The 26,972-nt window shown below is 44.3% G+C and overlaps 3 protein-coding genes and 1 long non-coding RNA gene across 6 annotated transcripts in view; 1 reads left to right on the top strand and 3 right to left on the bottom strand.

The window, feature by feature from the left end:
• Positions 1-106: 106 nt before the first annotated feature.
• On the bottom strand, positions 107-2,555 carry HTD2 (hydroxyacyl-thioester dehydratase type 2). Its single transcript, XM_064496379.1, has one exon. The coding sequence runs from the start codon at positions 2,553-2,555 to the stop codon at positions 2,055-2,057; it is 501 nt and encodes a 166-aa protein (XP_064352449.1). The 3' UTR covers positions 107-2,054.
• On the bottom strand, positions 2,097-8,906 carry RPP14 (ribonuclease P/MRP subunit p14). The gene is made up of 6 exons (XM_010980923.2): positions 8,779-8,906; positions 6,317-6,414; positions 6,130-6,214; positions 3,875-3,951; positions 3,350-3,428; positions 2,097-2,730 (listed from the first exon to the last, which is right to left on the bottom strand). The coding sequence occupies exons 2-6, from the start codon at positions 6,391-6,393 to the stop codon at positions 2,674-2,676; spliced, it is 375 nt and encodes a 124-aa protein (XP_010979225.1). The 5' UTR covers positions 6,394-6,414; positions 8,779-8,906; the 3' UTR covers positions 2,097-2,673.
• Positions 8,833-10,626, top strand: LOC116158255 (uncharacterized). Of its 2 annotated transcripts, none has more exons than XR_010384836.1 (3): positions 8,833-8,890; positions 10,033-10,106; positions 10,350-10,626. It is a non-coding gene; the product is annotated as an uncharacterized LOC116158255 (long non-coding RNA). The 2 variants fall into 2 exon arrangements; XR_004142488.2 differs by lacking the exon at positions 8,833-8,890 and adding an exon at positions 9,363-9,772.
• Positions 10,627-14,655: 4,029 nt separating this feature from the next.
• Positions 14,656-26,972, bottom strand: part of ABHD6 (abhydrolase domain containing 6, acylglycerol lipase) — a 43,892-nt gene continuing 31,575 nt past the window's right edge. For both annotated transcript variants that reach the window (XM_031470620.2, XM_031470623.2), the window contains 4 exons: positions 24,673-24,830; positions 21,635-21,689; positions 21,323-21,423; positions 14,656-15,769 (listed from right to left, as the gene is read on the bottom strand). In XM_031470620.2, coding sequence (XP_031326480.1) covers positions 15,593-15,769; positions 21,323-21,423; positions 21,635-21,689; positions 24,673-24,830 — 491 coding nt within the window. In that variant the 3' untranslated portion in view covers positions 14,656-15,592. The remainder of the gene's footprint in view (positions 15,770-21,322; positions 21,424-21,634; positions 21,690-24,672; positions 24,831-26,972) is intronic.

Genomic DNA, 26,972 nt, shown 5'->3' on the forward strand with positions numbered 1-26,972 from the left:
AAGTGTAGGTGATAGGTATGAGTGGAAGCCGTCAAGTAACAGTAAGTAGAACTGTAGCAGGGGATAAAATCTAGAACATTCTGAATATAAAAATAATTCTATAAAATGGTGGTTCCAAATACTTTAATACCACATAACAATATACTATCACAGAAACTAACAATACTCCAGTAAGACCCACAGGGTGACAGGAAAAAAGAAATGCTCTGCAGCCAGGCAGACCTGTTTGCACACTAGCTGTACAACCTTGGGCAAGTCACACAGCATCAGTCTGTCTCCTTGTCTATAAACTGGGAAGTTACTTAACATCACAAAATTGTTTCAAGGATTACAGTTAATGTAGAAAATTGGCTCATCATTGAAAAAAAAAATAGTAGCTTATAGTATTGATCACGTCACATTCCACTTGTGGACCCACTTCAGGACTGCTGCTAAGTCCCCAGACGAGTTCTGCAGCAGTAGCTAATTTTGGCTTCAAGTCCCTATTTTGTGCCTCAAGTTCCTCATTTTGCTTTTCAACGTCATATCGAATTTTTGGCATGTGTAGTGTTTCACTCACAAATACACCTTCTTCAGGTGGGTCTGAACCTGCACCTGCTGCCCATTCTGAAACTCATGATAATGGCATCCTTGCTTCTCACACTGATTTTGGTTTTTTCATCTCAACATCACAAACTAGAATATGGAACAATATTAAAGTTTAAAAATACTCACTTTATTTATATGCGTCCTGCCCTCTAGTGACTAGAATAATTCTTTCTAGTAATGTTTAACCAATCCCCTTAAGGTAAAATAAATAAATAAATAATCTACTTACTAATCCACCAACAGGAGGAAAAATCTTCCAGGAAATGTGGGTTGACGCAACCAATTATACTTGATTTTACCTTCCTGATCAAGCATCTGGCTGTGGTCAGAGCCACCATCTAAAGCCACAAAACACAGGCGGACCATATATATGTTCTATTACAGATTCTTGTCTTAAAAAGTGTTGGCTATGTTGGGGATGACCATTTAGTACTAATACATTAGGCACATTTCCTCTCTAATACCCCTTATCTCTTAAGAACTTGGTCACTGTGTTCCTTAAACATTTTATTACAATTTTTCTATAACAAGCATATATTATTTATATAAAGGGGGGAACCCTACAATATTTTCAAGAGAGAGAAAAAAAATCTGGATTACTAAAATAGAAACTTTGCATTCAAGAGCTATTCTAGGTTTAAAATACTGACAGAGATTAGCTGATATCCTGAAAGACTGGTCTATTATCTAACTTTTGGCCAGTTAGCTTCAAATCCAGGGAAACTTCTAAGCTCATTCACAGAAGAGAATGGGCAACGGTAGAATCTACTGTTTACAGGCCATGTCTTGTGCTTAACTAATTGTATCTGTCATCTCCACCCATCCTGTGTCGTAGGTGTTGTTATCCCTGTTTTATAATGAGACCAACGTAGCTGAGTCCATATCTGCACACAAGCCCTCCTCCAATAACAGGAAAACTATCTGAAGGGCAAGAGCCAGTGAAGGTGCAACAAGATGCCATCTTGGTGTAAACAGTAACAAATTGCAATAAACTCTGACCCAGAAAGTGCTGAAGAACAGAATCTAAGAACATTTACTGGTAAAAGATAAGTGTTCCAAGATGACCCAGCTTCTATCATTGCCTTCAGTAATTAAATGCCAGCTAGTTATAAATTCAGTGAGGAACTTATTCTACCCAGATATAGGTAGGTTTGTGTCATCCAAAATGCAAATCTAACTAGGTCTGAAATCCTAAAAGTAGAACCTTTAGCTATATGATAATCTTCCCAGTATTTTTTCAACTTTAAAACCCTAGGCAGATGACAAATATACTTAAGTCTGTGTGAAGCATAAGGCCATATTGTAATGTGGGCAACTGAACACCTCTCCACCTGCTCCTCTCCCCCAATATGGGCTTCTGGGTCTATGAGCCATTCCTTGGTGAAGAACAACAATCCCTGTTTTCCTCAGAGGCTCTTCAATAGCAGTAACACTGATGCCTGAACTTGCATCTTTTAAGACATATTTCAGGATTTGGGAGTTTCTGGGACCATAACTTTAACCCAGCCTTCCATAACAGTCTTTTTACTTTCTGGTACAAAACATGACACTGCAATAATAGCAACGAGCCGCTTCAGCCTTTTCACTTCCGCAGAAGCTAAAACAACTTCCCCAGTATATAAGGGCGCTGGAAAGTTAATTTCCTGGGAAAGAAATACACAGCCTGGCCCTGGCATTTTAGTACCCAGGAGAGCTGAAATAAGTCCGTTGATCAAAACTCCATGTACAATTGTCTTTCCAAACCTGGTGTGTTTTGCAAAATCTTCATCTAAATGCAAAGGATTGACATCCCCTGTTAATTCTGAGAAGGTAGCCACATCCCTCTGTGTGAAGGCCCTGCTGAGTTCAGCCTGGTCTCCAACTCTGATGTGCATGTGCTCTAAGTGCTGCCTGTTTGGCATTGACAGGCAGATTCTCCTCTGAAGCCTACCCCACCAGAGTCGATGGGTGGAAATTGCTGGGAGCATCTTCAGAGCCCTCAAATTTCATCAACAGGAGCTTTTAGGTTGCTTCAGTCTTCAAACATTATGCTGGCACCAAAAAGTACCTTTGAGAGTGAGGAATATTTCTGAAACTGAAGACTATTCAATTCAATACTAGTTCCCTACTATTACCAGATAATGCAAGGAGAAATGGAGAAACCTGTAAGAGAAAGAAAAAAGTTTAAGGCAATATCCGGAGAAAACTGCACTGGAACAGGGGGCAGTACAAAAACATGTGCAATTGTATAGGATAAGCCAAACTGATGCAGTAGCATTATAAAGAGCATCCTGAGAGGCAGGCTCGGATAAACACGTGGTCATGATAAGCTCAGAAAGAGCATTCCAATACATAAAGTACTAGGTATTAAGAAATACATGAAAAGTTAAGGCTTTTCCACAAGAGTTCCCAGTTTTATCCCAAAACTTCCTCCACGCTTCCTCTCATATTTTCGTAAGTAATGAAGTCCTGGGTTTTTCCCTCCCAGCTACATAATGTTAACCATACTATATTTATCCAAGTACAAAGATGGGACCCATATTAAAAAGTAGTTTGAAGTGGGGAGGATATAGCTCTAGTGGTAGAGCGTATGCTTAGCATGCATGAGGTCCTGGGTTCAATCCCCAGTACCTCCTCTAAAAATAAATAAATAAACCTAATTACTTCCCCCCTAAAAATAAAATAAATAAAATAAGTAAATTTTTTTAAAATGTGTTTTTAAAAAAAGTAGTTTGATCTACCACTCAGACTCATCTGGAATATGTGAAGGGACTGTCTTTACCTGAATCACTCTGAAAGCACATTTCTTGCCTTTGTAGGATCCTAACAGGGTCAAAGAGCTCCACAATTTGACAAGACCACTACAGAGAGATCAAGAAAGCGTAAGTAAAGATGTGCCCTTGCAACATCTCCCTAGAACTTTTGTCCGTGATGGTCCAGAAAATACTTTCTACCAGAAAATCTATTTAAATGAGAAAACTTCAAAAGTAAGAGCATAGTATGTCATAGGCAGAGAATAAAATGAACCTCAATTAGAAAAGTTTCTAAAATACACACTTCTGAGTTTGCAGCCATGACTATCAATTGGGAAACACTACAGTTGTAAGCAAATCACAAGTTTGGCTTCTCTGAGTGTAAGATCCTGGTGGATGAATGTTCATTATCTCCCCAGTTTAAACTTCCAAAAGCTGCTCAAGAGTTCATGATGACACAACTCTTCTTATTCTTAGAAGAGGGTACTTTTGCTCTGTTTCTCCATCCGTCTCTCTGTTCTGTTAAACTAGAAATGTTCCACTGTCCGTCGTACCTGCTACATATTCTCAAGATGGCTGACAAGGTCTTCTCTTCGTAGGTCAGAATGTCCAGGGGTAGGGCCGCACCAACCTAAGTGTGGGAGAAGGCTATCAGCAGACTATCGTCACCATTACTCCTGAACTCTAAGAACTAACCCTGACAGTACTTTAACAGTGCTGGAGCAATGGGCCTGCTGTTTTACAGCTCCCTCTGCCTGGAAAGTTCTTCCTGGACCTCTTCCTATTGCTAATGCCTCTTCATCCTTCTCGAGCCTTCGTTTAAATTGCTCCTTTCCTGATCCCCAAGATGAAGCTCACTTGCTTGCTACGCTCTTTCATACAGAGGACCCACACACTTCCTCTTTCATAATACTCATCATTCTTGCCGTTAATTGTTGAACACGGTTTCCTACTAAAATAACCAAGACCATTAGTCCATGAGGCAGAAGTCATGTCTGTTTGTTTACAACTATACCCCAGGAACCAGCTGTTATACTTGACATATAGAAGGTGCATGGGTTTTTTTTTTTTCTTACACTTTTTATTTTGAAAAATTAGAGTCACGTAAGTTTGCAAAGAAATGTACAGGAAAATTCCATGCACCCTTCACTCAGCCTCTCCCAACGGCAACATGTTGCATAACTATAGTACAATGTCAAAACCAGAAAACTGAAACTGATGAACTATTCAGACTTTGCCAGCTGTACATGCACGCCTATCTGATTACACGTGTACATGTGGAGCTCTGTGCAACATGACCACACTGGTAGTTTCACGTAACCGTTACCACAAACAGGATAAAGAGCTCCACCGCCACAAGGCTCTCTCCTTCTACCCCCTTACAGCCACACCCACTACCCCCTCATCCCCAAACCCAGGCAAACACTAATCTTTCTCTAGATTATACAATTATGATAATTATGTTATTTCAAGAGCATTATTTAAATGGAATCCTCCAGTATATTACCTTTTGGGATTGGCTTTTTCACTCCACATAATTCTCTGGAGATTTGGTCAATTTGTTATGTGTGTCTATGCTTTGTTCCTTTTCATTATTGAGTATATTCCTGGTATGAATGGTACCACAGTCTGTTTAACACTTCACTCATTGAAGGACACCTGGCTTATTTCTATTTGGGGCTCTTACTGATGAAGTTGCTATGAACATTCTCGTACAAGTTCTTGTGAGGACCTAAGTTTACATTTCCCTGGGATAAATGCCCAGGTATGCAGTTGCTGGGCTGTATGGTAGTGTTTTTTTTTTAAGGAATCTGCCAAACTCTGTTCCAAAGTGGCTGTACCATTTTACATGCCCACCAGCAAAGTATGAGTGACCCAGCTTCTCTGCATCCTCACCAGCATTTAGTGTTAGTCACTGTTTTTCACTTCAGCCATTCTGCTAAGTGTGTAGTGAGGTCTCATTGTGTTTTTAATGTGCATTTCTCTAATGGCTGATGATGTGAAACATCTTTCTGTACATGTGCTTTGTTGCCAACTGTATACCCTTTTTAGTGAAATGTCCATTCACACATTTTGCCCATTTCCTAACTGGATTGTTTGGGTTTTTTGGGTTTTTTTCATACTATTGAGCTTTAAGAGTTCTTTATATATTCTAGATATTAGTCCTTTGTCAGCTATGTGGTTTGCAAATATCTTCTTCTAGTCTGTAATTTATTTTTTCTTCCTCTTTACCAAGTCTTTTGCAGAGTAAAAGTTTTTAATTTTGATTTGTTTGACAGATTTTAATTTGACAGAAGATAAGAATCAGGAAATAATTTCCTGAGAATCATCTGTCTTTGTTCTCTCTCAAAACTCTACTTGTTTTCGAGTGAATGCTAGAACAGGACTACTCCCAGTGCTGGTCTGTGAGGAGGAGCTGCACCAGAATGGAAATCAACAATCTCAGTGAGCACACTGTTTAGCTCAGCTCAGTTTTCTTCACTGAAGACTTTCTCTAAAGGAACTGGCATGCTGATTTACATTCTGGTACAAGTCACAAACCCTTACAATGGGCAAAAAAAACCAGTGTGCAGGTTGCCAGTCTGGACCACACTTTTCAGTAGCCATATAATAAACACCTGTCTAACAAGTTCCTGGCCAACATGAAGGCATATTAAAACAAACCTACCCAAAACTCATCACTTCTGAAAGTCTGCTTCTGCAATTTCAAACACAGTTTTAAAGTTTTAAAATAATGTTTAGAAAAGTGTCCTTTCAGTATGTCTTACAAAGATCTTAGGAGACTTCAAACTACCAACTGATTCCATACCTCCCCAAACAGGTCCTTTAGGGCTGAAATAAGCAGCTGCTTGAATTGTGCAACATTCAGTTCAACCCCACGATCTTGAAATTCTCTGTGAGAAACATTAGGAAGAAAAAATGGGTTGTACTCAATTCTACGCTATTCAAATTCATTAAAAAGCAGTCAAAAGTAGAACTCAAGAGACTGAACTTACAGGCGGACTTTCATGTAGTGGTGCTCAGAGGGATTTTTGTAAACTATTCTTTCATATGTGGCAGCTGGGGCTGGCATCTTTTCCACTGCTGATCACACCTGCATAAGAGTCAAGAGGACTGGAAATTACCAAGATTCAAGCTGCTTTTTCACTTTTTTAATGAGAATCTGACCTGATTTTTTTTTTTTTGAAGAATTCCTAGTATAAGAACTCATCTAATTCTGGTCAAACTGATATGCCCACACATACACAAAGGAAGTTTCTGTATTTTATACATACCAGACCACTGTACTCTTATTTAAATCCCAGCAAACATTTGCCCTGAGTACTCAGCTCTGTTGCTCAACATTTCACCTGCCTTAGATCATGTCTTCAAAATAATCCCATGAGATAAAGCTGTTAGTATCCCCATCTTTGAGGACATTGAGCCTCAGCAAAAATAGGTAACACCTGCCCAAATGCACAGAGATTCCAACCACTCCTGGCCCCCTCGAGACCACTCTGGTATGATGCCTCTTATGAAAAAAAATAAATAAATAAACGCATAAAGCAGTCAAATCTGGGACCTGAAGACCCTCTTCTGGTTTACTCTCAGTCAACACAGAACATGAACAGGAGTATGAGAGGTGACGGTTCTGCTGTCCTCCCGCCATGTTCTCTCAGTCCGGGAGCCGGTTCTGCACAGGGCTATTTGGCAGCCTCGTGAAAGACTTAAGTCCAAACAGCAAAGGTCTTGAGAAGAGGAATTCTTGGAATGGGCACTTGAGCCACTTCTAACAGGTCTGGAACTTTCAAGAACTCAGAACATGCTGGTCCCCTTGTAGAGAATCCCCATCCTTGGCTCCACTCCCACCTCACTCTCACTCTGGATGGCTCCTAATCCTTCGAATTCTAGCTTAAAGTTCACCTCTTCCAGGAATATCACCTCTTCAGGGAGGCCTTTTCTGACACCCTGTTCTAAGTTAGGTTCCCCTGTAATGCAATCTCTTAATATTGTCTATTTATTTAATATCTAGTTTCCCCACTGAAAGTACCAGGAAACTGAGGCCCAACCAACGAAAGGGATGCTTCCAAGATCACAAAGCTATAGACCAGCATTCACAAAAACCTCTCTGGGTCCAACCACTCCCAGGTGATGATCTCAAGAGAAAATGAGAAGTCGGGGTCAATCAGCTACATCCAACTATCCATTCAACAAACACAAATACTGTGTCTGACACAGTTCAACAAACACTTTTTGAATACATGACTGATTGGATGGTGGTAGTGTGACACCTATACGTTCAAGAGTATCTTTGGTTTCAGACCTGCAGCAATAGTTACCTGGGGCTTCTTTCCCAATCACTAGTCTCCCCTGACTAAAAGGGCAAGGAGAACACGACCCTCACTCATTTCATTCATTGCCTGGCACATGATAGGTGTTTATTAAGTGTTACTGACTACCTTGGTGGAGCTGGCTGCCTGAGGGAGACAGGGAGGGGAATTGGACCTGGGACTTAAATGCCAGTAACAGCGAAGACTTAAGGAGTATTCTGGAAACGGATAGCGGTGATAGTTGTACAACAATGTGAATATACTTACTGCTTAATACTTACTGGTAAATGTTATGTTTATTTTACAAAAAAAAAAAAAAAGGCTTAAGGAACAAGTGTTTATTGGGCAGTCACCCGTTGACAGGCCTAAGCCTCGAGTAAGTGACAGCACTGCCTCCTCTACAGGTTGTCCTGAGCCTAAAGGACATGATGCCTGGGAAGCCCTGCCTATGGCCTGGCACATTCACCTGGCTCACCACGGAAATGTGAACACTTCTATAGTAGCTGTCATCATCATCTTTGAAGTCAGGCTTTTTGATGGCTGCAGGGATGCTCATTACCTGATCTATTAAAAGTACGTGTCCCTGCTTCCCTCCCCAATATAGTCTCTGCAACAGCCAGAATGACCCTACTAAAACCTAGTCAAGTCACATCATTCCTCTGCTCAAAACCTTGCACAGGTTCCACTTTCAGTCAGAGTAAAGCCAAAAATCTTTCCGCATGCTGGAGATACTCTTCCTCCAGAGAGCCACATGGCTCATTCCCTTGCTTCCTTCATGGCTCTGCTTACCGTCACCCTTCGATTTGTCCCACAGGCATTTCTACCTAACATCACCCCCCACCTCTGCTAGGCTTTTTCCGAGTACACTCACCACTTCCTAACAAAACTATGAAATTCACTTAGTCTTTGAACTCCCCTCACACTCTAGCGGACTGTACATTCCACAAGAAACAGAGATCTGTCTTGTTCACTGCTATTTCCCCAAAATCTAAAACAGTGCATCGTATACAGCAGACATTCAATACATAATTCTGGGACGAAACCAATGATTTTTTAAAATTAAAAAAAACCAAAAACCCGAACCCCTACTGTTGGGCACTTGTTTTCGACATTTTTCGACTAAAATCCGCCATTGAGTTCGTGCCCACCTGGGGCTGGACGCATGCGCTTTGCACATGTGGTCCCGCTCGGTCCTGTCAGCCGCCCTTAGCGCTCGCGGACGCACCGTTGAGACGCCTGTAAGAGCCTCAAAGTATAGAGGTAAGTGAAAAGAGCAAGCGGGGGTAGTAGGCAGTAGGGGACGTTCGCGGCCGAGCCTCGTCTCCTGCTCGCGGTGTCCGCAGCCAGAGCTAAAGGTACCTCACACGTCTCCCCGCTGCCCGCCGTCGCTCCCGCATTGCGCATGCGCCCTGGCACGCGCGTCCACGCGTCACCAGCACGGCCAACTGAACCCACTCCCGAAGAACGGCCGCTCTGCTATGGGCTTCCGCCTACCTGCTCTCCGTTGGATAGCCTGACGCCTCCCTGATTCCTATTCAAAGCTTGGCGCGCCCTCCAGTGGCCGAAGATTGGATCCGGGAACTCCGGGATATTTATGTTTGGCCTCTGTCTACCCCGGCCCCGGATGCGTGAGGTCTAGGGCGGAAATGACGTCACCGCGCAGGGTTCTCGTCAGGACCCAGCCTTGACTCTGAATCTGAGATTCGTCATGCTTAGCGCCCTCTCGTGGCCACTCTGCAGAAAGCCAGATTTAGTAAACAAAAGTGCAGATTGCCTAGTTAAATGTGAGTTTCAGATAATGAATGAGATATCCTTATACGAAAAAGGGATTCAATTTTGCTAGGCATCCTGTATTTTATCTAGCACCTAGGAGGTGCGAGTAAGAGAATGGGGCACAATCTCTCAGGCATCTCCAGTTATCTGAGGGCGGTGTTCTGAAGGGAAGCTCTGGTGCTCTGGATGATTGTGAGCCCTCTGCAGCTAAGAATCACAGCAGGCAGTGGTTGCGTGCAGCAGCCAGTAACCTGGGAAACACATCAGCAGCGCCCACTACAGGCAGGGACTATGGGGGCAGCTCATCAGTCATAGTGAAAAAGAAGGTCCTGCCCAGACATTTAAGTCCAAACCGTCGCCATCAGGCAGGTGAGCAGCAGGACAGCCTGGTCCCCAGCCATTTCTGAAATATATTTAAATGATGGAGAAGTAAAGTGACCTTAGAAACCTGTCCCGTAAAGAAAAGTCCCAGGACTCCGGGAAGGGAGAATTTGGGGAGGGATAACCACCCTGTGATTAAGCAGCCTACTGCTGGAGAGGCTCAAGATTCTTTCTTAAAATTCAGAGATCCTCTCCCAGGGATTTGTGGTTTCCCTACAAAGAGGAGTTCACACCTCCCCGACCCCCAGTTTCTTTGAAGGATTCTGCATCAGCATTACAAGAACCTGAGAGACTGTGGATTCTGACCTGCAAGAGCCTCAAGGTAAGTGAAAAGAGCAAGTGGGGGCAGTAGGCAACAGTAATGACCAGCATGACCCCACAAACCAATGTAGGGTCTTCTCTGTTTATACGTATGGAGCATAACATAAGCTGCTCCTTGTTGAGCAGCACAGATTTTAAAACTTATATACATTTTCTTTATCTGCTGACCTGGACATGTCTTAGTGTTATAGATAATGACTAGCTAACTAGGAGGGAGTTAATTTTGCTTGTTTCAAAATTCCAGGGGCTGGCCTTCAGGAGGTGGAAGCAGACCGACCTTGGAGTAAAAGAGTGATTACACATAAAGCCATCGAGATGATGCTGACCAGACCATCACACGATCAGTCTTGAGATGATTACTGGAGTTGACTGTGTTGTTCTACACGTAGCTTCCCTGCTTGTGCACCCCTGAAACTCCCCTTTAAAACCTTTGTCCTCTAAGCAGCAACTAGGAGATGGTCTCGGACATTAGTCCACCATTTTCCCAGGTTGCTGGCATCCTGAGTAAAGCAACTTTTCCTTTTCACTAACATTTGTCTCTTGAGTTTTGGCCTTTCGAGTGGTGAGAAGCCAAACGGGTTTGGTAGTGGCCTCATCCAGTTACACATACGTACGTACGTATGTATGTATGTATGTATGTGTGCACACACACACGTATGTATGTCCGTATAATCCCTAGAAGGGTTCCAAGTGCACTGATGGAAGAAGGGTGGAGCTGTGGGGAGGGTGTAGGAGACGCTCACATTGTTTTAGCATTCGTTTTGTTTATTTTCGGGACAGGGCGTCATTTTTGTAACACTGATAATTGTTAAATAAAATTCAGGACCTGCCCCTTATGGGCACAAGAGGGAGCCCTAGACCACAGCACCTGCATGCCTCTCCTTTCACCTTGGAAGAACAGACTCTTCCTCAAAGTCACCTCCCACTCCACCCACCAAGGCAGGAGAAAGGGAGCAGGGAATGAAGGCTTGCTGTCCTTTCTCTACAATCCTGAAATCTAAGAAAAATCCAGAAACCAAATCTTTCTTTGCCTGGTGCAATGCTTAATCTGAACTGAGGTGAAGCTTTTTATAGCTTTTGTCCCAGTTGCTGTGGAGATGCACAGTGTACAGCAGAAATGTGAATGCATTTGATCAAAGGTGGCCGCAGACCCCACTGGGAGTGTTGCACAATCTGAACATTTCCGAATTCAGCATCACATCTGGCTCTGTGAGATGTGGCAAGGGATTGTACACCTACACTCACATTAACAGCTGCCCTTCAGTGACAGTTACACAGTTACAGCCAGCTTTGACCTTTGGTCATTGGGATAGTTACCTTAGTGCCACTTTCTGCCCCTAATCCTTCCTTCTCCTCTCATCCCCTGCTGGAGCTTGGCAGCGTCCTAGGTGTGCCCTGAGGGTCCTAGTCATTGCCTTAAGAGTTTAAGAGACCAAAGATCCAGAAATCATGGAAAGTTTTCTCCAGGAGCCAAGGGAGAGGGACTGTCCAGTTGCTAGAAGGATGTCTTCTCCCTTTCACTGACTAGGCTACTAGTTACACACGACCCTCATCCCATCACAGGCACTGGCAACTCCAGGCCCATATGCTGGTGATTTCCAGCCGAGAGAGCAGCAACGCTGGGCCCCAGGGCACCTGTGGACACCAGGACAGCAGCCCCGGCACAGTCGCCCCCTGGCCTACCTACCTACCCATCGCAGGTAGTTTGAGGACATTTCCACTGCCACATCTGTGACCACTCCCACCCTTTTTTGCCTCCTTTCAGGCAATGGACGGGTTGTATGGACATCATCCAACTTGGGAGGGATGATGGAGAGGGAGAAGTGACTGATGGGCAAGGCCCAGGCTGAATGAGTAAAGGAGTGATGTTGGAAGACGACAGATGAAGGATTAGAAGAGTCATGATTCTAACTGTTAGGGTTGAGTGCATCTGTGTGTGGCTGTGTGCGTGGGCGATGGAGACGGATATGAGGCAAATAAAGTAATGAAACAGAGAGGAGGAGTGGGGGAGGAGAGAGAGACTAAGTTAAAAAAAAATGCTCCCAAACCTGGCCAAAGAGTATTTCAGCAAACATTTCTGAAACAGATACAATAAACTGCCACTTTTAATAAGAGACCACTTGGTCTAGCACTGTTACTGAACCCCAGTTCATGTGCCTGATTCAGTGAGCCAAACTGAAATCAGTCAGCTTGGAGCAGAGAAAGGTTTACTGCAGGGTCAAACAAGCAGAACCGGTGACTCATTCAAAAGACCGGAACTCTTCAAAGGCTTTCAGGGAATAGTTTTTAAAGGCAACATTTGGAATGAGGGCTGCAGGGTGCATGGCCTTCTTCCAGTTGGTTGGTGGTGAGGTAGCACGGTGGTGTTTCAGGAAACTTAATCAACAACCTTCAGGTCCCAAACAGTCTGGGGTCTAGTGCTTTTGCGTAGCATTTGGTCACCATCCCCCACCTGGGTGGGGGGGTCTCAGTTCCAGCAGAGCAACTCAAAGATGCGCATCAGATTGTTATCTCTACCCCCTGAGAAGGAACTAGGACTCTATCTTATCACTGAACTATTGTTTCCTGACTGCTTTCCCTTTGTTTCGGCATTCCCTCACTTTGTTAATGAGTGACTGCTTGAATTTGCTCTTTGGAATGCAGGGAAGGCCTAGAAGACTAAAGACTTTTTCTACAAACAAGAAGTGGGGGACACAGAAAGGCTTTTATACCCGGGGGGGGGGTCCCCCCGGAAGAGCCCTGCTCAGTCTCAGTACAGGAAGCCTCTGGGTGTTAAAATGTGCACCCATCATTTTAGAATCATGTTAATTAACTACCCAATCCATGATGGTCCTGAGATCAACACCCAGGACTTGGAAAGTAAATAAGGAGGTCTAAACATTTATGTTTAACTAAAACCTAAAATTTGTCTGAAGGCAGCAGGAAAGCACTGGCTGGTAAGAAGTCCAGGGCCTGGACCTTGCCCTTCAAAGGGCACCTGCACTGACACCACGCAGGGCCTCCCGGACGCTTCAGCAACAAGTAAGGTTCTCAGGGATGGGGAAACTCAGGGGATCAAACTGAAGAGTGATTTACACACACCGGCAGCACCATCCAACGGATACGTGTCTTGCATCAGTCATTCCTGGTGTCCCCTCTGCCCAGAACAAGAAGCCCAGACTAATGGCAGATCGAGTTCTAAACACTGCTGGTCCCTCAGCTTCTTCCACATCTGCTTGGAGGGTCCCTCCTCAGCAGCCCTGATGAGCCGGCTCCAGGCAAGAGCCCACGTGATGCCTGGGGCTTTCCATTATTTCAGAAGCTTCAGGCAGCCTTCCAAGGGGAGCTGGGACAGTGACCCCTTTCTTCTTTCTAAGGCTGTCGTTAAAGGCACACTTTACAGAACCCAGCGGGCTGTGGCACGGGGGCCAGTCAGCTGGCAGTCACCTCTTCATAATCACAAAGGCGGGAAGCGGGGCGCAAGGAGGAGCTGTGCTTTTCGGCTTTCGAGTCTTGCTAGCACTGCGGGAGCAGAACTGCAGGGCCAAGAGAGGGCTGTGAAAACACCCCTGGCAGGTTTGTCAGAACTGACTCTTTCATGTGCTCTGCTCACGACTTCCAGTGATGCTTCCAGTGGCAGTGGAGGAGGCGGGAGCCGCGTCCTGCTGCAGACCAGCGCACTGCCCTTCCAGGCGGGAGGGACAGCACACGCCCCCGTCTGCATGACCCCGCTGAGGGTGCAGTGCCACGGCAGGTGATCCTTAGTCCAACCCAGGGCATAACTCCCATACCTAATAGGGTTACACACCTGAGATGCTACTGATCCCAAGTCTCGGGCTTCTTCTGTGACCCTGAGGAAACTAATGCCCAACCCCCATCAGAACCGACCCCTCCTAGCAGCTCACTAAACTCAGAATTCCTGGTGAATATGGGAGATTGGAACAAGCAACATGTCTAATATCTACTTCCTTTTCGACTTCACTGATTTTTTTTTGCTCTCACTTGTATTACTTCCTTCTAATGTTTCCTAGGTTTGATTTACTTTTCTTCCCCCCTAGCTTCTTAAGACAGAAGCTTAAATTATCTATTTTCAGCCTTTTTTCTTTTCTAATATGTGTAATTTGGCCTAGAAATTTCCCTCCGAGTGCTGCTCCAGCTGCATCTCACAAGTTTGACGTCGCATTTTCCTATCTTCTTGTTTTCAAGATCTGTATTCTGCTTTTCCTTGATAAATAAAAACATTCAGACCAAGTCCCGAATTCCAGCATAAACCACAAAGTTCACCTCACTTTGAAACAGTGAGTCTCCTGGGGAGCTTAGGTTTCTAAATGCCACAGAGAAGGTCAAAATGAAGTCTGATGACGTCCTGCCTTTTGTTTTTGATACATAATTTCAATTGAACAAAAATTCATGATTTCTGAAAATGAAACTCGTAACTCATGCAAGCAAGGTCTTCTAATGCCTACAGACCAAGCCTTACTTTAAAAATACATTTTAAAGTTAAGAGACAGTCTGCCAGTGCTGCGCGTCACTAAGAGCTCTAGAAAGAGAACCCACTTGCATACCGCCAATCTAGACTGATTGAATTTATTTCATGTCATTGTGGTCACTTTTACAGCTGTTTAGACTTATTTTCAATCACATTATTGTCCACAGAATTCACAGAATTCATTAACAAGCTAATATTGTACGTCCAAGGGTTTTCAGTAGCTCAGCAAGATAGAAAAGAGGCCCACGAGGTGCTTGTGAGTGGAACTCGAGTCTGACTATTTAGATAGATGTCTACAACGTTATTGCTTTATTAGTCCTGTTTTTAAAGATAATAAATTATCCCAGGAACCCCCCCCACCAATGTTCTTCCTCCTGCAGCTTTCGGGGTTCACTTGCAACATATCTGACACGAGGGTGCCAATCAAGTCACCCACCTGTGCTTCCCGCAGCCCCGAGCTGGCTGAGGCAGCACATGCCCTTCTGCGTGTGTAAGTATTTCCTACAGGCTGCCATGCTCCTCCCTGGTTTTGCAGCTGATGCACTTCCTTCATGTGTGGGACTCTAAGTAAAACTTAAATTAGAGATAAACAAGAGGGGCTTGGTGAATGGGGACTAATGCTCCTAAAACAGCCACGGACCATGCAGGGGAGAGTGTCTAAAGCGACAGAAATACCTCGAGTCTCAGTCTGTAAGGAGCATCTCAGAGAAAATGTCCTCAGTGGTTGTGGTCCGGGGTGGGCACTTAGCGACGTGAACCTGAGGACTTCTGGGTAGATTTCATGGATGGGTTTTCTTATTTTGTTCCACATGAGTTTGCATTTTGCAAAAAACATCTTGGAGCGCTCCTCGTGGCCCTTGAAGCTCTGTGGATCTGTAGAGACTGGGGCCGGGGCACTGGCTTCCTCAGGTGGCTGCTCCCACCACGTTTGGGGCAGGATCCCTGAGAAGTGGTGGCCACGTCAGATTTGGGAGACAGGAGTGGATGCTGGGTGCAGAGCGCAGGCTGCCGTCAGGGCCTCAGTCCAGCTTCTTGTTGTTGTCTGTGTTGTGCACAGAAGCTAAGAAGTCGACGAGGAGCTTGGCTGTCTTCCTGGGTCTCTCCATTACCACCGAGTGCCCACAGTTTTCCAGGAGTTCCACCTGGCAGTTGGCGATTGACTTTGCCAACATGTCTGCCCCAGACACATCAAGCACCTGCAGGACAGGAGAGGAAACTAGATGGAGAAGATTCAGATGCCTATGTGCACTCCATGGACAGAGCTTCCATCCAGGCCTGGCTGGGGTGATTTTTAGGACTAAGTCGCTTCAGCGTTGGGCCTTGTTGCCCTCTGATGGGAGCGACCACTTGCCTCGTGTTTTGTGTGTGTGTGTGTGTATTTTTATTGAAGTGTAGTCAGTTTACAATGTTGTGTCAGTTTCTGGTGTACAGCACAATGCTTCAGTCATACATGAACATACATATATTCATTTTCATATTTTTTTCACCATAAGTTACTACAAGATATTGAATATAGTTCCCTATGCTATAAAGTATGAACTTATTGTTTATCTATTTTATATATATATATTAGCTAGTATCTGGAAACCTCAAACTCCCAATTTATCCCCCCTACACCATAAGCATAAATTTGTTTTCTTTGGCTGTGAGTCTGTTTCTGTTTTGTATATAAGTTTGTCTTAGCTTCCATATATAAGTGATATGATATGGTATTTTTCTTTCTCTTTCTGGCTTACTTCACTTAGAATGACAATCTCCAGGTCCATCCATGTTGCTGCAAATGGCATTATTTTGTTCTTTTTTATGGCTGAGTTGTATTCCATTGTATAAATACACCACAACGTCTTTATCCAGTCACCTGTCAATGGACATTTAGGTTGTTTCCGTGTCTTGGCTACTGTACATAGTGCTGCTAAGGACATCAGGGGTGGGGGGCATGTATCTTTTTAAGGTACAAATTAAGGTCAAATGCCTCATGTTTTATTCTGCAACTTGGTGTCAGAAGTTGTGTTGCTGCCCGCATTACTGAGGTAGAAATACAGTCCCTGCCCTGAGGAGGTCCTGGTCTTGGGGGAAGCCAGAGAGAAATGCACTGCGTTGTGGCAAGGGCTCTGATGGGGGAGGATCATGGGAGCTGAGAAACCACAGGGGAGAGGAATTCATGAAAGAGGGAGCAGCACGAGGGTGACAAGTCATGGCCATGGGGACAGTGGGTGGCTCAGTCCTGTGTGAGTGGGGAAGGGCTCCTGTCCTCCAATGTTGGGGAGTCAGCATTTTAAAGAACAGAATTAATGCCAAAAGATCCATGATGAACAAAATACCAAAATTATAAATAAAGACAGAATCTGACCCTGCACAGAACACACCTCGCCCTAGCCCCAGCTCTGCCATGCATTACAGTGGTCGGTGCTGGAGGGCAGGGATCCTAAATGTCCTGGTCCCTGCTGTATCCTCAGAGCCTGAGATAGTACCAGGCACATACTAGGCGCTCAGTAGAAATCTGTTAGCTGACTTAAATGTATAGGCAGGCAGTTGGTGGGTCTGTCCCTTTGCTAGTTTGTTCATTCACTTTCCTGTTTGTTCCCTCACTCACCATGTACTCTGAGTCTCCAACATACCTGGCACTGTGCTCGCAGGGGGAAGGGACATTCAGTAATAGACCTTGCGTATTTCCAGAAGGCCCTCCCACTCTGGTGGACTAAATACAGAGGAGAAAAACTTGAACTAAAGTGCAGAAATGCTCTTAGGAAGGGCTGTCAGGTTCAGTTGTACAGGCTGTCTCCTGCCCAGTTCCAGGGGGAATCATTTATATAAACGATAATGCACAGGGATCCCCCCTTGAAGCCTTGAAAGTCCAAAGAATAAGGAGGCTGAATTCAGCCTGGCAGGGGTAGGTCTGTGACACCAAATGCTGATGACAGAGGAGGAAAGAGTCAGATCGCTTGGGAAGAAAAGACCATGAAATAAAGGGCCCCCAAAGCCGCTGCTATGTGGACTCTGCCCTGAGAATGGTCCGTTGAACACATACGGTATCTGATCATATTTGTTGTAAGCCCAGGGAGTGTCAGGCTTTTTTTTCTGGATCAAAATGGACTTCAGAGTCCTGGAGGAAATTTGGGACTACAGGACCATGGGCAGAGGCCAGCTATCAGAGGCAAAGGATATGAGCAATAAGTTATTATTTATTTTTTGATACCCGGAGAAAGATGACCTTCATACCTATTATCTCACTTGAATCTCACAATAACCACAGCAGTAAAAGAGAGACCTGGGATCTGGATCAGATGAGTGACCTGCACACGGTCACAGGCTGATAAATGGCAGAGGCAGGGGTGGAACCCAGACTTTCAGACTCCAAAGCCAGTGATCTCGTTTCTGCAGTGTCTCCACAGAACGATGGGATCTCATCTCTCCCTGTTGGTCCCTGAGAGGCTGCAGTCACCTTTGGGATTTTTAGAAGGAAGAAAGGCCTTCACTGTTCTGACTGATTTCTGACTGAATGACTCCCTGCTGGCCCAGCCAGGGTCCCGCTTCTCTGCTCAGGCGTACACAAAGCTGCTTTCAGTCCCCTGGCTGCCGCAGAAGGAGCACGTGAGGCCGCCCTGCTCTGGATGCCCTCATTCCCGCGCTGCGCAACCTCAGCCACACCTGGCTGGTCTGAGAGAGCTGCAGTCCGACACCATCATCCCCTCCTCCCCCGGTGTCCTGGGCTTGGCCTCTCCCCAGGTCTCCCCTCCTGGGCTACCCCCCACAGCCATGGGCCTCTGTGGCTCAGCCTGACTTCCTGCCTGTGCTTTCGTCACACATACAGTGGGGATGTGCAGCCTGCCCAGTGCTCACAATGGGGGCTCCACAGAGAAGCTATCTCAACAGAAGGGAAAGCTTTGCTCTAATCTCCTTTCTCACAACAGTCAATAGCGTAGGACTCCTGGGTACCCTTCAACAGATGTTAATTCTGTCTGCCTGTGGGTCTTATAAAGACTCCAATTCTCACTACCTTCTCTTGTTTTAAATATCCCAAGAACTTTTAGTAAGATATGATTTCTAAAGAATAGTTGCAAACAAAAAAAGGAGCTTCTGGGGTATAAATCAGTATCTCTTTGGAGGGTTTATTATGGCTTGATTGTGTCCCCTCAAATTCATATGTTGAAGTCCTAAACCCCAAATACCTCAAAATGTGACTTTATTTGGAAATCGGGTCGTGGCAGATGTAGTTAAGATGAGGCCACACTGAAGCAGGGTGGGCCCTAATCCAGTATGACTGGCATGTTACAAAAAATTAAATTTAAACACAGAGACACACAGGCACAGGGAGAAGGCCGTGTGAAGATGAAGGCAGAGATCACAGTGATGCATCTAAACACCAGGGAACACCAGCAACAGCCAGCAAACTACCGGAATCTGGGAGGCAGGGAGGGAGCACACGCTCCTTCAGAGCTCCCAGAAGGAACCAACCTCTGATGCCTTGATCTCAAACTTCCAGCCTCCAGAACTGTGAGACAATCAATTTCTGTTGTTTAAGCCATCCAGTTTGTGGTACTTGGTTACAGTAGCCCTCGTAAACTTACACAGAGCCATCTGACAAAGTCTATTAAAATTTAAAAATGTGCATAGCCTATGACCTACTGACTCCACATCTAAGGACTGCTCTAACACTGCACGGACACACGTGTATAGTGATGTTCACTGAGGTGTTGATAGCAGAAACCTGAAAACGACCTCAGTGACCATCAGTAGGGCACTGGTTAAATACGTTATGGTAGAATCATATACGGGAGTATTATGCAGCTTTCAAAAAGAACGTGGAATTTTGTTGTGGGCAAGAATCATTCATGAATGGTAAACCCAGAGGGGAATATTTGATTAGGAGCAGGTTATCTGCACAAAGTATCTCCCCGCAGACTGGTTACTAGTCGCAAGGGGAGAAATAATTACTCTTCAACGAAGAAATCAGACATCCTGACCAGGCAACCAAAATTAACATCACTGAGGGGCAGAAAGACATTGTGCCCCTGAGAATGGGATGTCTTATCACTCAGGAGATATTCTGGCCAGGGATATACAACCTGGATTTTATCATGAGGAAACAGCAGACAAACTCAAATTGAGGAACACTTTGTAAAACAACTGGCCCGCACTCTTCAAATATCTCAGTGTCATGAAAGACAAAGGCAGACTGAGGGGATCATTTCACACTCCTTTAAAGGAGACTAAAGAGGCATGACATGTAGAATGTGCTCTTGAATTAGGTCCTGGTTCAGGGAGTAAGAGGAGGAGAGGACTTTATGTAGGACATTACTGAAACAGTGGATGAATTTGGAACATGGAGTAGATTAGATAAAAGCATTGCATCAACGTTAAATTTCCTAAATGTGGTATCATACTGTGATTATGTGAGGGAATATTATTGTTTGCAGTAAATACACCCTGAAGTATTGGGGGTAAAGGAGCAGAATGTGAGTAACCTACTCTAAGTGGTCCAAAAATATGTATTTCTAGATCTATCTAGATGAGGATGATGAAACAATGTGGCAAATGTTGAAAAATTGGTAAAAATAAGATGTGGTACATACATACCAGAGAATGACACAAGACACTCAGCAATGAAAAAGAATAAACTGTTGGTATATGCAACATGGATGAACCTCAAAGACATTATGCTTCCATGAAAGAAGCCAGATGCGAAAGACTATATGTTATATGATACCATTCTATGAAAATTCTAGAAAACTATATATTCTAGGCAAAACCACAGAAAAAGAAAACAGATCAGTGGTTGCATGGGGCTGGGGTGGGAATGGAGATTAACTGCAGATGGGCAGGAGGGAACTCTGGGGGGTGACAGAAGTGCTCTACAATTGGGTTGTGGTGGACGCACAACGAGGTCAATCTGACGGCGTGTAAGGTGTATTTCAATAAAGCAGGTAAAATTGATGACATTAGGTAAAACAGATACAGGAGTACTCTGTACTATTTTTACAATTCTTCTGTAGTTTGAGATTATTTCAAAATAAAATATTTCAAAATACAGAATGAGTAGATCCATATGGGCCAATATGAAATGATTTCCAAGGTATATTTTTCTTATACATATGAAACAAAGTGCAAAGCAGTATACATAGTATGTTTGAAAAGTTTTTAGACATATTGATATGTGCTTGGAATAGGAGTAGGCAAACAGCAACCCTCACCTGCTTTGCAGCTTTGTGAACCAGTGTTCCCCAGGACCCTGTCATTTGTCTGGAACTGCCTGCAGCTGCTTTTGCTCCACAGCAGCAGAGCTGAGTAGTTATGAGAGATCATATCACCCACAGAGTCGCAGAAATTTACATCTAGCCTGTTACAGAAAACTTCTGCCAACCCCTGTCTTAGAAAATTTAAGAAACACACACAAGACAGAAATTGTCTCGAAGAAATGGGGGCTGGGATCTGAGATATAAAAGAGACCAAGTTTTCATTATAAACCTTTTTGTAGTCTTTGAAGTTTTTTGTACCAAGTGACTATATGGCTTTGAGAAAAATAACATGCAGAGATGATTTTAAATTGTCTTACATTTTAAAAGGTCAACGTCATTGCTCTCACCTCAAAGAATGATGCTTCCCGTGAACACTGGTACCTGACCGAGGTGTGCTCCACCTCTTCTTGGTATCAGAAACCAGCCAGCCAGGTGCCCTTTATAAATGACCACTGGCCTTTCCTCCGAGGCTGCTGTCACGGGCACAGGTGGCCCCAGAGACACGCTACATACCTGGTCTTGTTTACCCCAGATGATCTGCGTCGGAACCTTGATCTTGTCCATGTTCTGATGGAGGGAGTATCTCGACTTCTCGTTGACGATTTCCAAAAACACTTTTCAGGGAAGGAAAACAAAGTGAGCGCGTGCTGGGCTGGGCTGTGGACACCACCGTAGAGAACAGAGAATATCTGAGTCTAAGCCATCGCTTCTCTCTTGAGGGGCCTCAGAAAACTATCAAAGTCTCAGAAATGTTAGGCGTAAGAGCCAGCCACCCATAAAGCTTCACTCGCCACAAGCTCGAAAGCTTAACTCAGGACTACTTACACTTTCGGTAGAAGTTGTTATGAGGGATGCGGACGTCGACCAGGCCTTGCAGGATCTAAGGATAAACAACCCAAAGTCAGAAGGCAGATTTGCTTCCTCAGGCCTTGCATGGCTCTGGGACCATGAAGGAAGTGAAGCCCAGCATTTACAGCACTGTCAAGGTTTGTAGGGCCTGGCCCTCCACGTTCCCACGACGCAGTGTGCAACGTAACTGGGAGTTAGGATCGTATGGAGCTTTTTTCTAATTAGGAAGGAACACGGATAATACTGTGACGCCAAAGGTCCCCTGCGGCATGTCAAATACACACGATATGGCCTGATGGCCACTTTACCTTGAGAAATTCTCTGCTTAGCCTGAGACACAATCAGGATGGTAATAATATCAAGCAATTATTCAGTAATATCCAATGTGGAATAAGGTCTATTAAAAAAAATTTAACTGTTGGGGATGATGAGCCTCTGAAACAATGAAGAAATAAACTATTGGGGAAATTCTAGGGAGGCCGCCAATGTCCTGTGCTTATTATGTGACATTGTCCTGGCCCTCCCTGCTATGTGCGGGCTGTGAGGCTGTAGCACATGCAAACAGGCCAGATTCCTGGACCAGGGAGACTGACCCAGAGAGGTGCTGTAGCCAGAAGATACACAGTCCACCCCTTCCTCCTGCCTCAGTGTTCTTGAGGTAGGGGCCAAGGGTCATGTTAGCAGCTATCACTCCTTTCATCTCCCTGGGAATGGTCTGAAGCCCTTACATGCACTCTCAGGAGTCACTGACTTCCACCTCTGCACTGTCTCAGGTGGGAAGATCCAGCCATAACTGCTCTGTACTAAACCCACCCTCTGGAGCATGACCAGAATCTGACTATTCTGGAAGTGGAAGCTTAGAGGTGAGACCAATGGCAAACTCTGACACCCTGTGCTCAGCATCAGACAGTTCCTTTGTTCTACTGTCTCTCCTGCACCCATGCATCAATCCTTCTTGCAGCCATCCATCCTCCATCCCTGCTTCATGCAGACCTCCACCATCCATCACCCACCCACACACCCACCCTGCATCTCTGAATCATATAAGCATATGTCTATCCATGCATCCATCTATCCTGCATCCACCAATCCATCCACCCTCCATCCCTGCAGTCTCCAGGCATCCTCCCATCCATCCAACCAAGCATTCAGCCATCCATCCTATTCTGCATCCCTAAATCATCTATGCATACAGATGCATCAATTCACGCATCCATCTATTCTGCATCTACCCACACATCCATTCTCCATCCCTGCATTATCCAGGCCTCCTTCCATCCACTGACCTACCCAGTCTATACCTAGGACCTCAGTGGGCTGAGAGCTCGGGTGCTCCTTTCCTCCTAGGCGGGTAAGACTTTGGACCATTTATTTTTTCCCAATTTGTTTTCAAGTCCTTGACAAGTCAAAACATGGAATTTTCTAAAACCTTCTTTGGGCGCTCTATCCTGGGAAGAGAGAAGTACGGAGAGGGGACCAGCGTAATGTCATGACTAAGAAGAGGATTTCATGAATAGAATATCCTGCAGAATCTGATTCTGGGTGCCTCCTCAGAGACGGGCCACACCGGTTAACTGAGTTATGTCCGTGACTTCTCATAAAGCCCATTCTCTCAACTGAGGCAACTGAGGCAGGGCCCATTTCCTACAATAAAGGGAAATAATTTGCTATTATGAGGCCTCCAGGCATGGACTCCTCTCTCTTGGTTTTCCACACTCTCCCTACAGGACCTCATTTAGACCCATGACCTTTAATATCATCATCTGCTGGCGGCGCTAACTGTTTGGCTCCAGACCAGACTTCCCCAGCCCCACTGTGTTCCCACTGTCTACTTAACACCTACACTTGGAGACCACATAGGCAACGTGAACTTAACACATCCAAAATGGAGCTCTTAGCCTATCCCCTGAACCCCCCTCCCTCTCCTTCCTCTACTCAGAAAACATGACCTTTATTCAACTGAAGTACCAGCAGTCACCTGTGACTCCTCACCTTCCCTCATCCTCCACTTCCAACGTGCCAGGAAGTCCTGTCCGTTCTTCCTCCCAAAGCTTCGCAGATCTCTCGTCTCCACTGCTACCACCGCAGTCTACACCACACTCATCTCCAAGCCACAACAGCACCCTAGTGGATTTATCTGCTTCTGTCTGTGATCCCCTACAATCCTTCCGTGGTTCTCCTATTATACTTTAAAAAACTCCAGGCTCCTGCCCATAACCTACAAGGTCCTACATGACCCAGCCTAGTGGTTCTCAATGTGTTTCTTGGTTGTCCAAGAGGTCAAACTATTTTCATAACACTAAATGCCACCTCCCTGTTTCACTTTCATTCTCTCAAAACAATACTGATTTTCAGAGCCTATGTAACGAGGGATAATGTCATTATTTTGATGGCTAATAAGTGCTTGTATATTCTTGTGTTTTAAGTTTTTCTGAGATTTAATTTCTAATATGATAAATATCAATAGTTATAACCTCCATAAACAAAGGCCCTTTGGGGTCTTCAATTCTTAAGACTGTAAAGGGGTCCTGAGATTTTTAAAAAACGAGAATCTCTGACTTAGCCCCTGCCTCCCTTCCCACCGTCATCTCAACCCATTCTCTCCCTCACGCTCTGGGCTCCAGTCATCCTGGCCTCCTCCTCCTTGCTTATGTTTTTTCCATCTCTGTCCACGCTGCCTTCTCAAAGAGGCTTCTGAGAGTTTCTCCTGCCTCCCTGTTTTCAATCACTGCACCATCTTAATTTTCTCTATAAACCTGTAATAATTTGCAATTATTTGTTTTCTTGTTAATTGTCTGCTTCCCCCACTGGCCTGTGTCTGCCCAAGGACCTTCTCTGTCTTACTTATTCACCACGGTGCCCAAGCACAGTGCCTGATACATCACAGGCATGATACAGATGCTTGTTGAATGAATACATGGATGAGAACAAGGAGGGAACGCATGAAGGAAGCTGGTACTGGCCCCCTATGCCTTTGGCGGAGGGCAGGCACATTGCTGCTGAGACCACGTTACCTGCTGGGGCACCTTGAAGCGGACGTAGGAGCAGAGCTGGAGCATCTCACTCATCTCTTCTGGGGTGGATGGGATCAAAGGAATCTTCTCGACGGTGGCTGACTCCTGCAGTTCTTTAAGCCGCTGTACAAACTGATTATCAGTTGAGTACTGCAGGCCTGTGGGATTCAAACCAAAGCAGCTTGGCAATCTATCTACCTTCTTACGAAACCCCATTTTATATAGGGACCCTCCAATATCAGCCCAGAGCTAACTTTTTTCAGGTGTTTTTCAGCAATAGATTTCTTTTCATTTAGCACTGACATCTTTGCTCAAGGTCAAAACCACACTCTGAAAAACACAGAAAAAAATTCTTTACAATAGTTTAGGGATTGGTTACTCAAACTATGGTCCGTGGACCAGCAGCAATGGGAGCCCATAAAAAATGCAGAATCTCAGCCCCTCCCCTGTCTCTTGAATCAGAATCTGCACTTAACAAGTTGCCAAGGGATTCATATGTAGGATCGAGTTTAAGAAGTATTGGTCTAGGAGACAACCTGCCTGAGCCCCTTTCACATCTGTAAGGTTGAGAGGAGATATGGTGAAACACGTGATGGGAAGAAAACACAAGATTAGAGTGATTGACTACGCCTACCCCTGGCCTGGACCCACTTAGTAATCTCTTATTTAGGGTCAATACATAAAACATAGTGAGAGGGAGTCCCATTCTCAGCTGTTCCCAACGGTGGGGCAGTTAACTGCCCTCCACACAGTTCCTCTTCCTCCAGGAGAACTTTAGGCGATTGTTGAGACTGAATGACTTTGAGATTGACCATTATTTCTCATCCCTAGAGCTTGACGTGAGAGTTCACACGAGCTGATGTATGTATCCAGGAGCGATACAATTTTCACTTCCAACAACGAGCAAATTTCTAGGTATTTAAGTTAGCTAAAGAGCTAGATTTAGAAGGAAAAGCAGTGGCAGCCATACTGTGCTGCAGAAATCCACTTTATAAATGCCCTATATTCAGCAATTCCCCTAACTCTAACACGGGTAATCATGTAGCTTTCAGGATGCCACGAGACAGATTACATGATCTATTTCCTTTCGCTTTAAGACTAATCCTAGACTAAACGTCATGTGGTATCCTGGATTGGATCCTGGAACAGAAAAGGACATTAGTGGAAAAATGAATGAAATCCAAATAAAGCCTGGAGTTTAGTTAATAGTAATGTACCAATGTTGGTTTCTTAATTGTGACAAATTTATTGTGGTAATGTGAGCTGTGAACGGGGGGCATTGGGTCAAGGGTATGTGGGACTCTGTAGAATCTGTGCAACATTTTTCTAAGTTTAAAATTATTTCAAAGGTAAAAAAATTTTTATCTTTTCATTTTCACATACAAACAAATTTAATTCTAAATTTCCAATTGAAACTCAGGTGTAAAACTCTTCTCTGAGCAAATGAACATCCATTCAAAAAAGTCTTCCATAAGTGATTAAAAATCTAATAATCTTCCACAGGGGCTGTTTCTCCAATTCTCAAAATCTATTATTAAAAGATCAAATTATTTTAGACATGGTGCTTGGGAAAAGGAGAAGAGAAAACCCTCTGAGAGCCTGCTTTCCATTTCAATGTCCTTAGCACATCTGAAAAAATTTTAAAGGTAAATTTAGTTATGTTTCGGTAGGAGGTGTACAAGTTCGATTCATGGTTGGGTTCTAGCAGGTAAAGGAGGGAGTAAGTTTGAGCCATAGAAATCAGGTATCAATACGAAGGGACTTCCAAAAAAGCCACAGCTTGGGTTCTGGAGTCAGAGAGCCCAGGATCAGTGCTTTCCTGGCTCCAGCTCTAACACAACTACTTTTATGTTCCCACGTATAAAATGGGCCTACGATTTTGATCTGGATAATAATTACAAATGTAAAAAGTCATTGAGATATACACTAAAACTTTGGACAATTTACTTTGTATAAACTATACTCCAATAAAGTACCAGGGGTGGGGAGGGGAGTAAGAGAAGGAAAAAGAGAGAAAAATTAAGATTTTTCTCATTAACACATTATAAATCTAAGTTTGAAGACATGTTAAAAGAATTAAAAATCCAACTTCAGGTCGTAATTTCTGGGGATATGGTACAGCTTAAACTGACATGAATACATGTTAGAACAGAGAAACTAAAGCTTATTGACTTTTTAAAAAAATATCTTGTAATAAATAAAGATCTCTGAGCTTTCAGCAAAAAAAAACAAAGAGGCATAATAATAGTACCTTCATATCATAAGGTTATGGCACAAATTAAACCCATATAAAGAGCTTC

This window comes from Camelus dromedarius, chromosome 17, assembly GCF_036321535.1.
Source record: "Camelus dromedarius isolate mCamDro1 chromosome 17, mCamDro1.pat, whole genome shotgun sequence".
NCBI lineage: Eukaryota > Metazoa > Chordata > Mammalia > Artiodactyla > Camelidae > Camelus > Camelus dromedarius.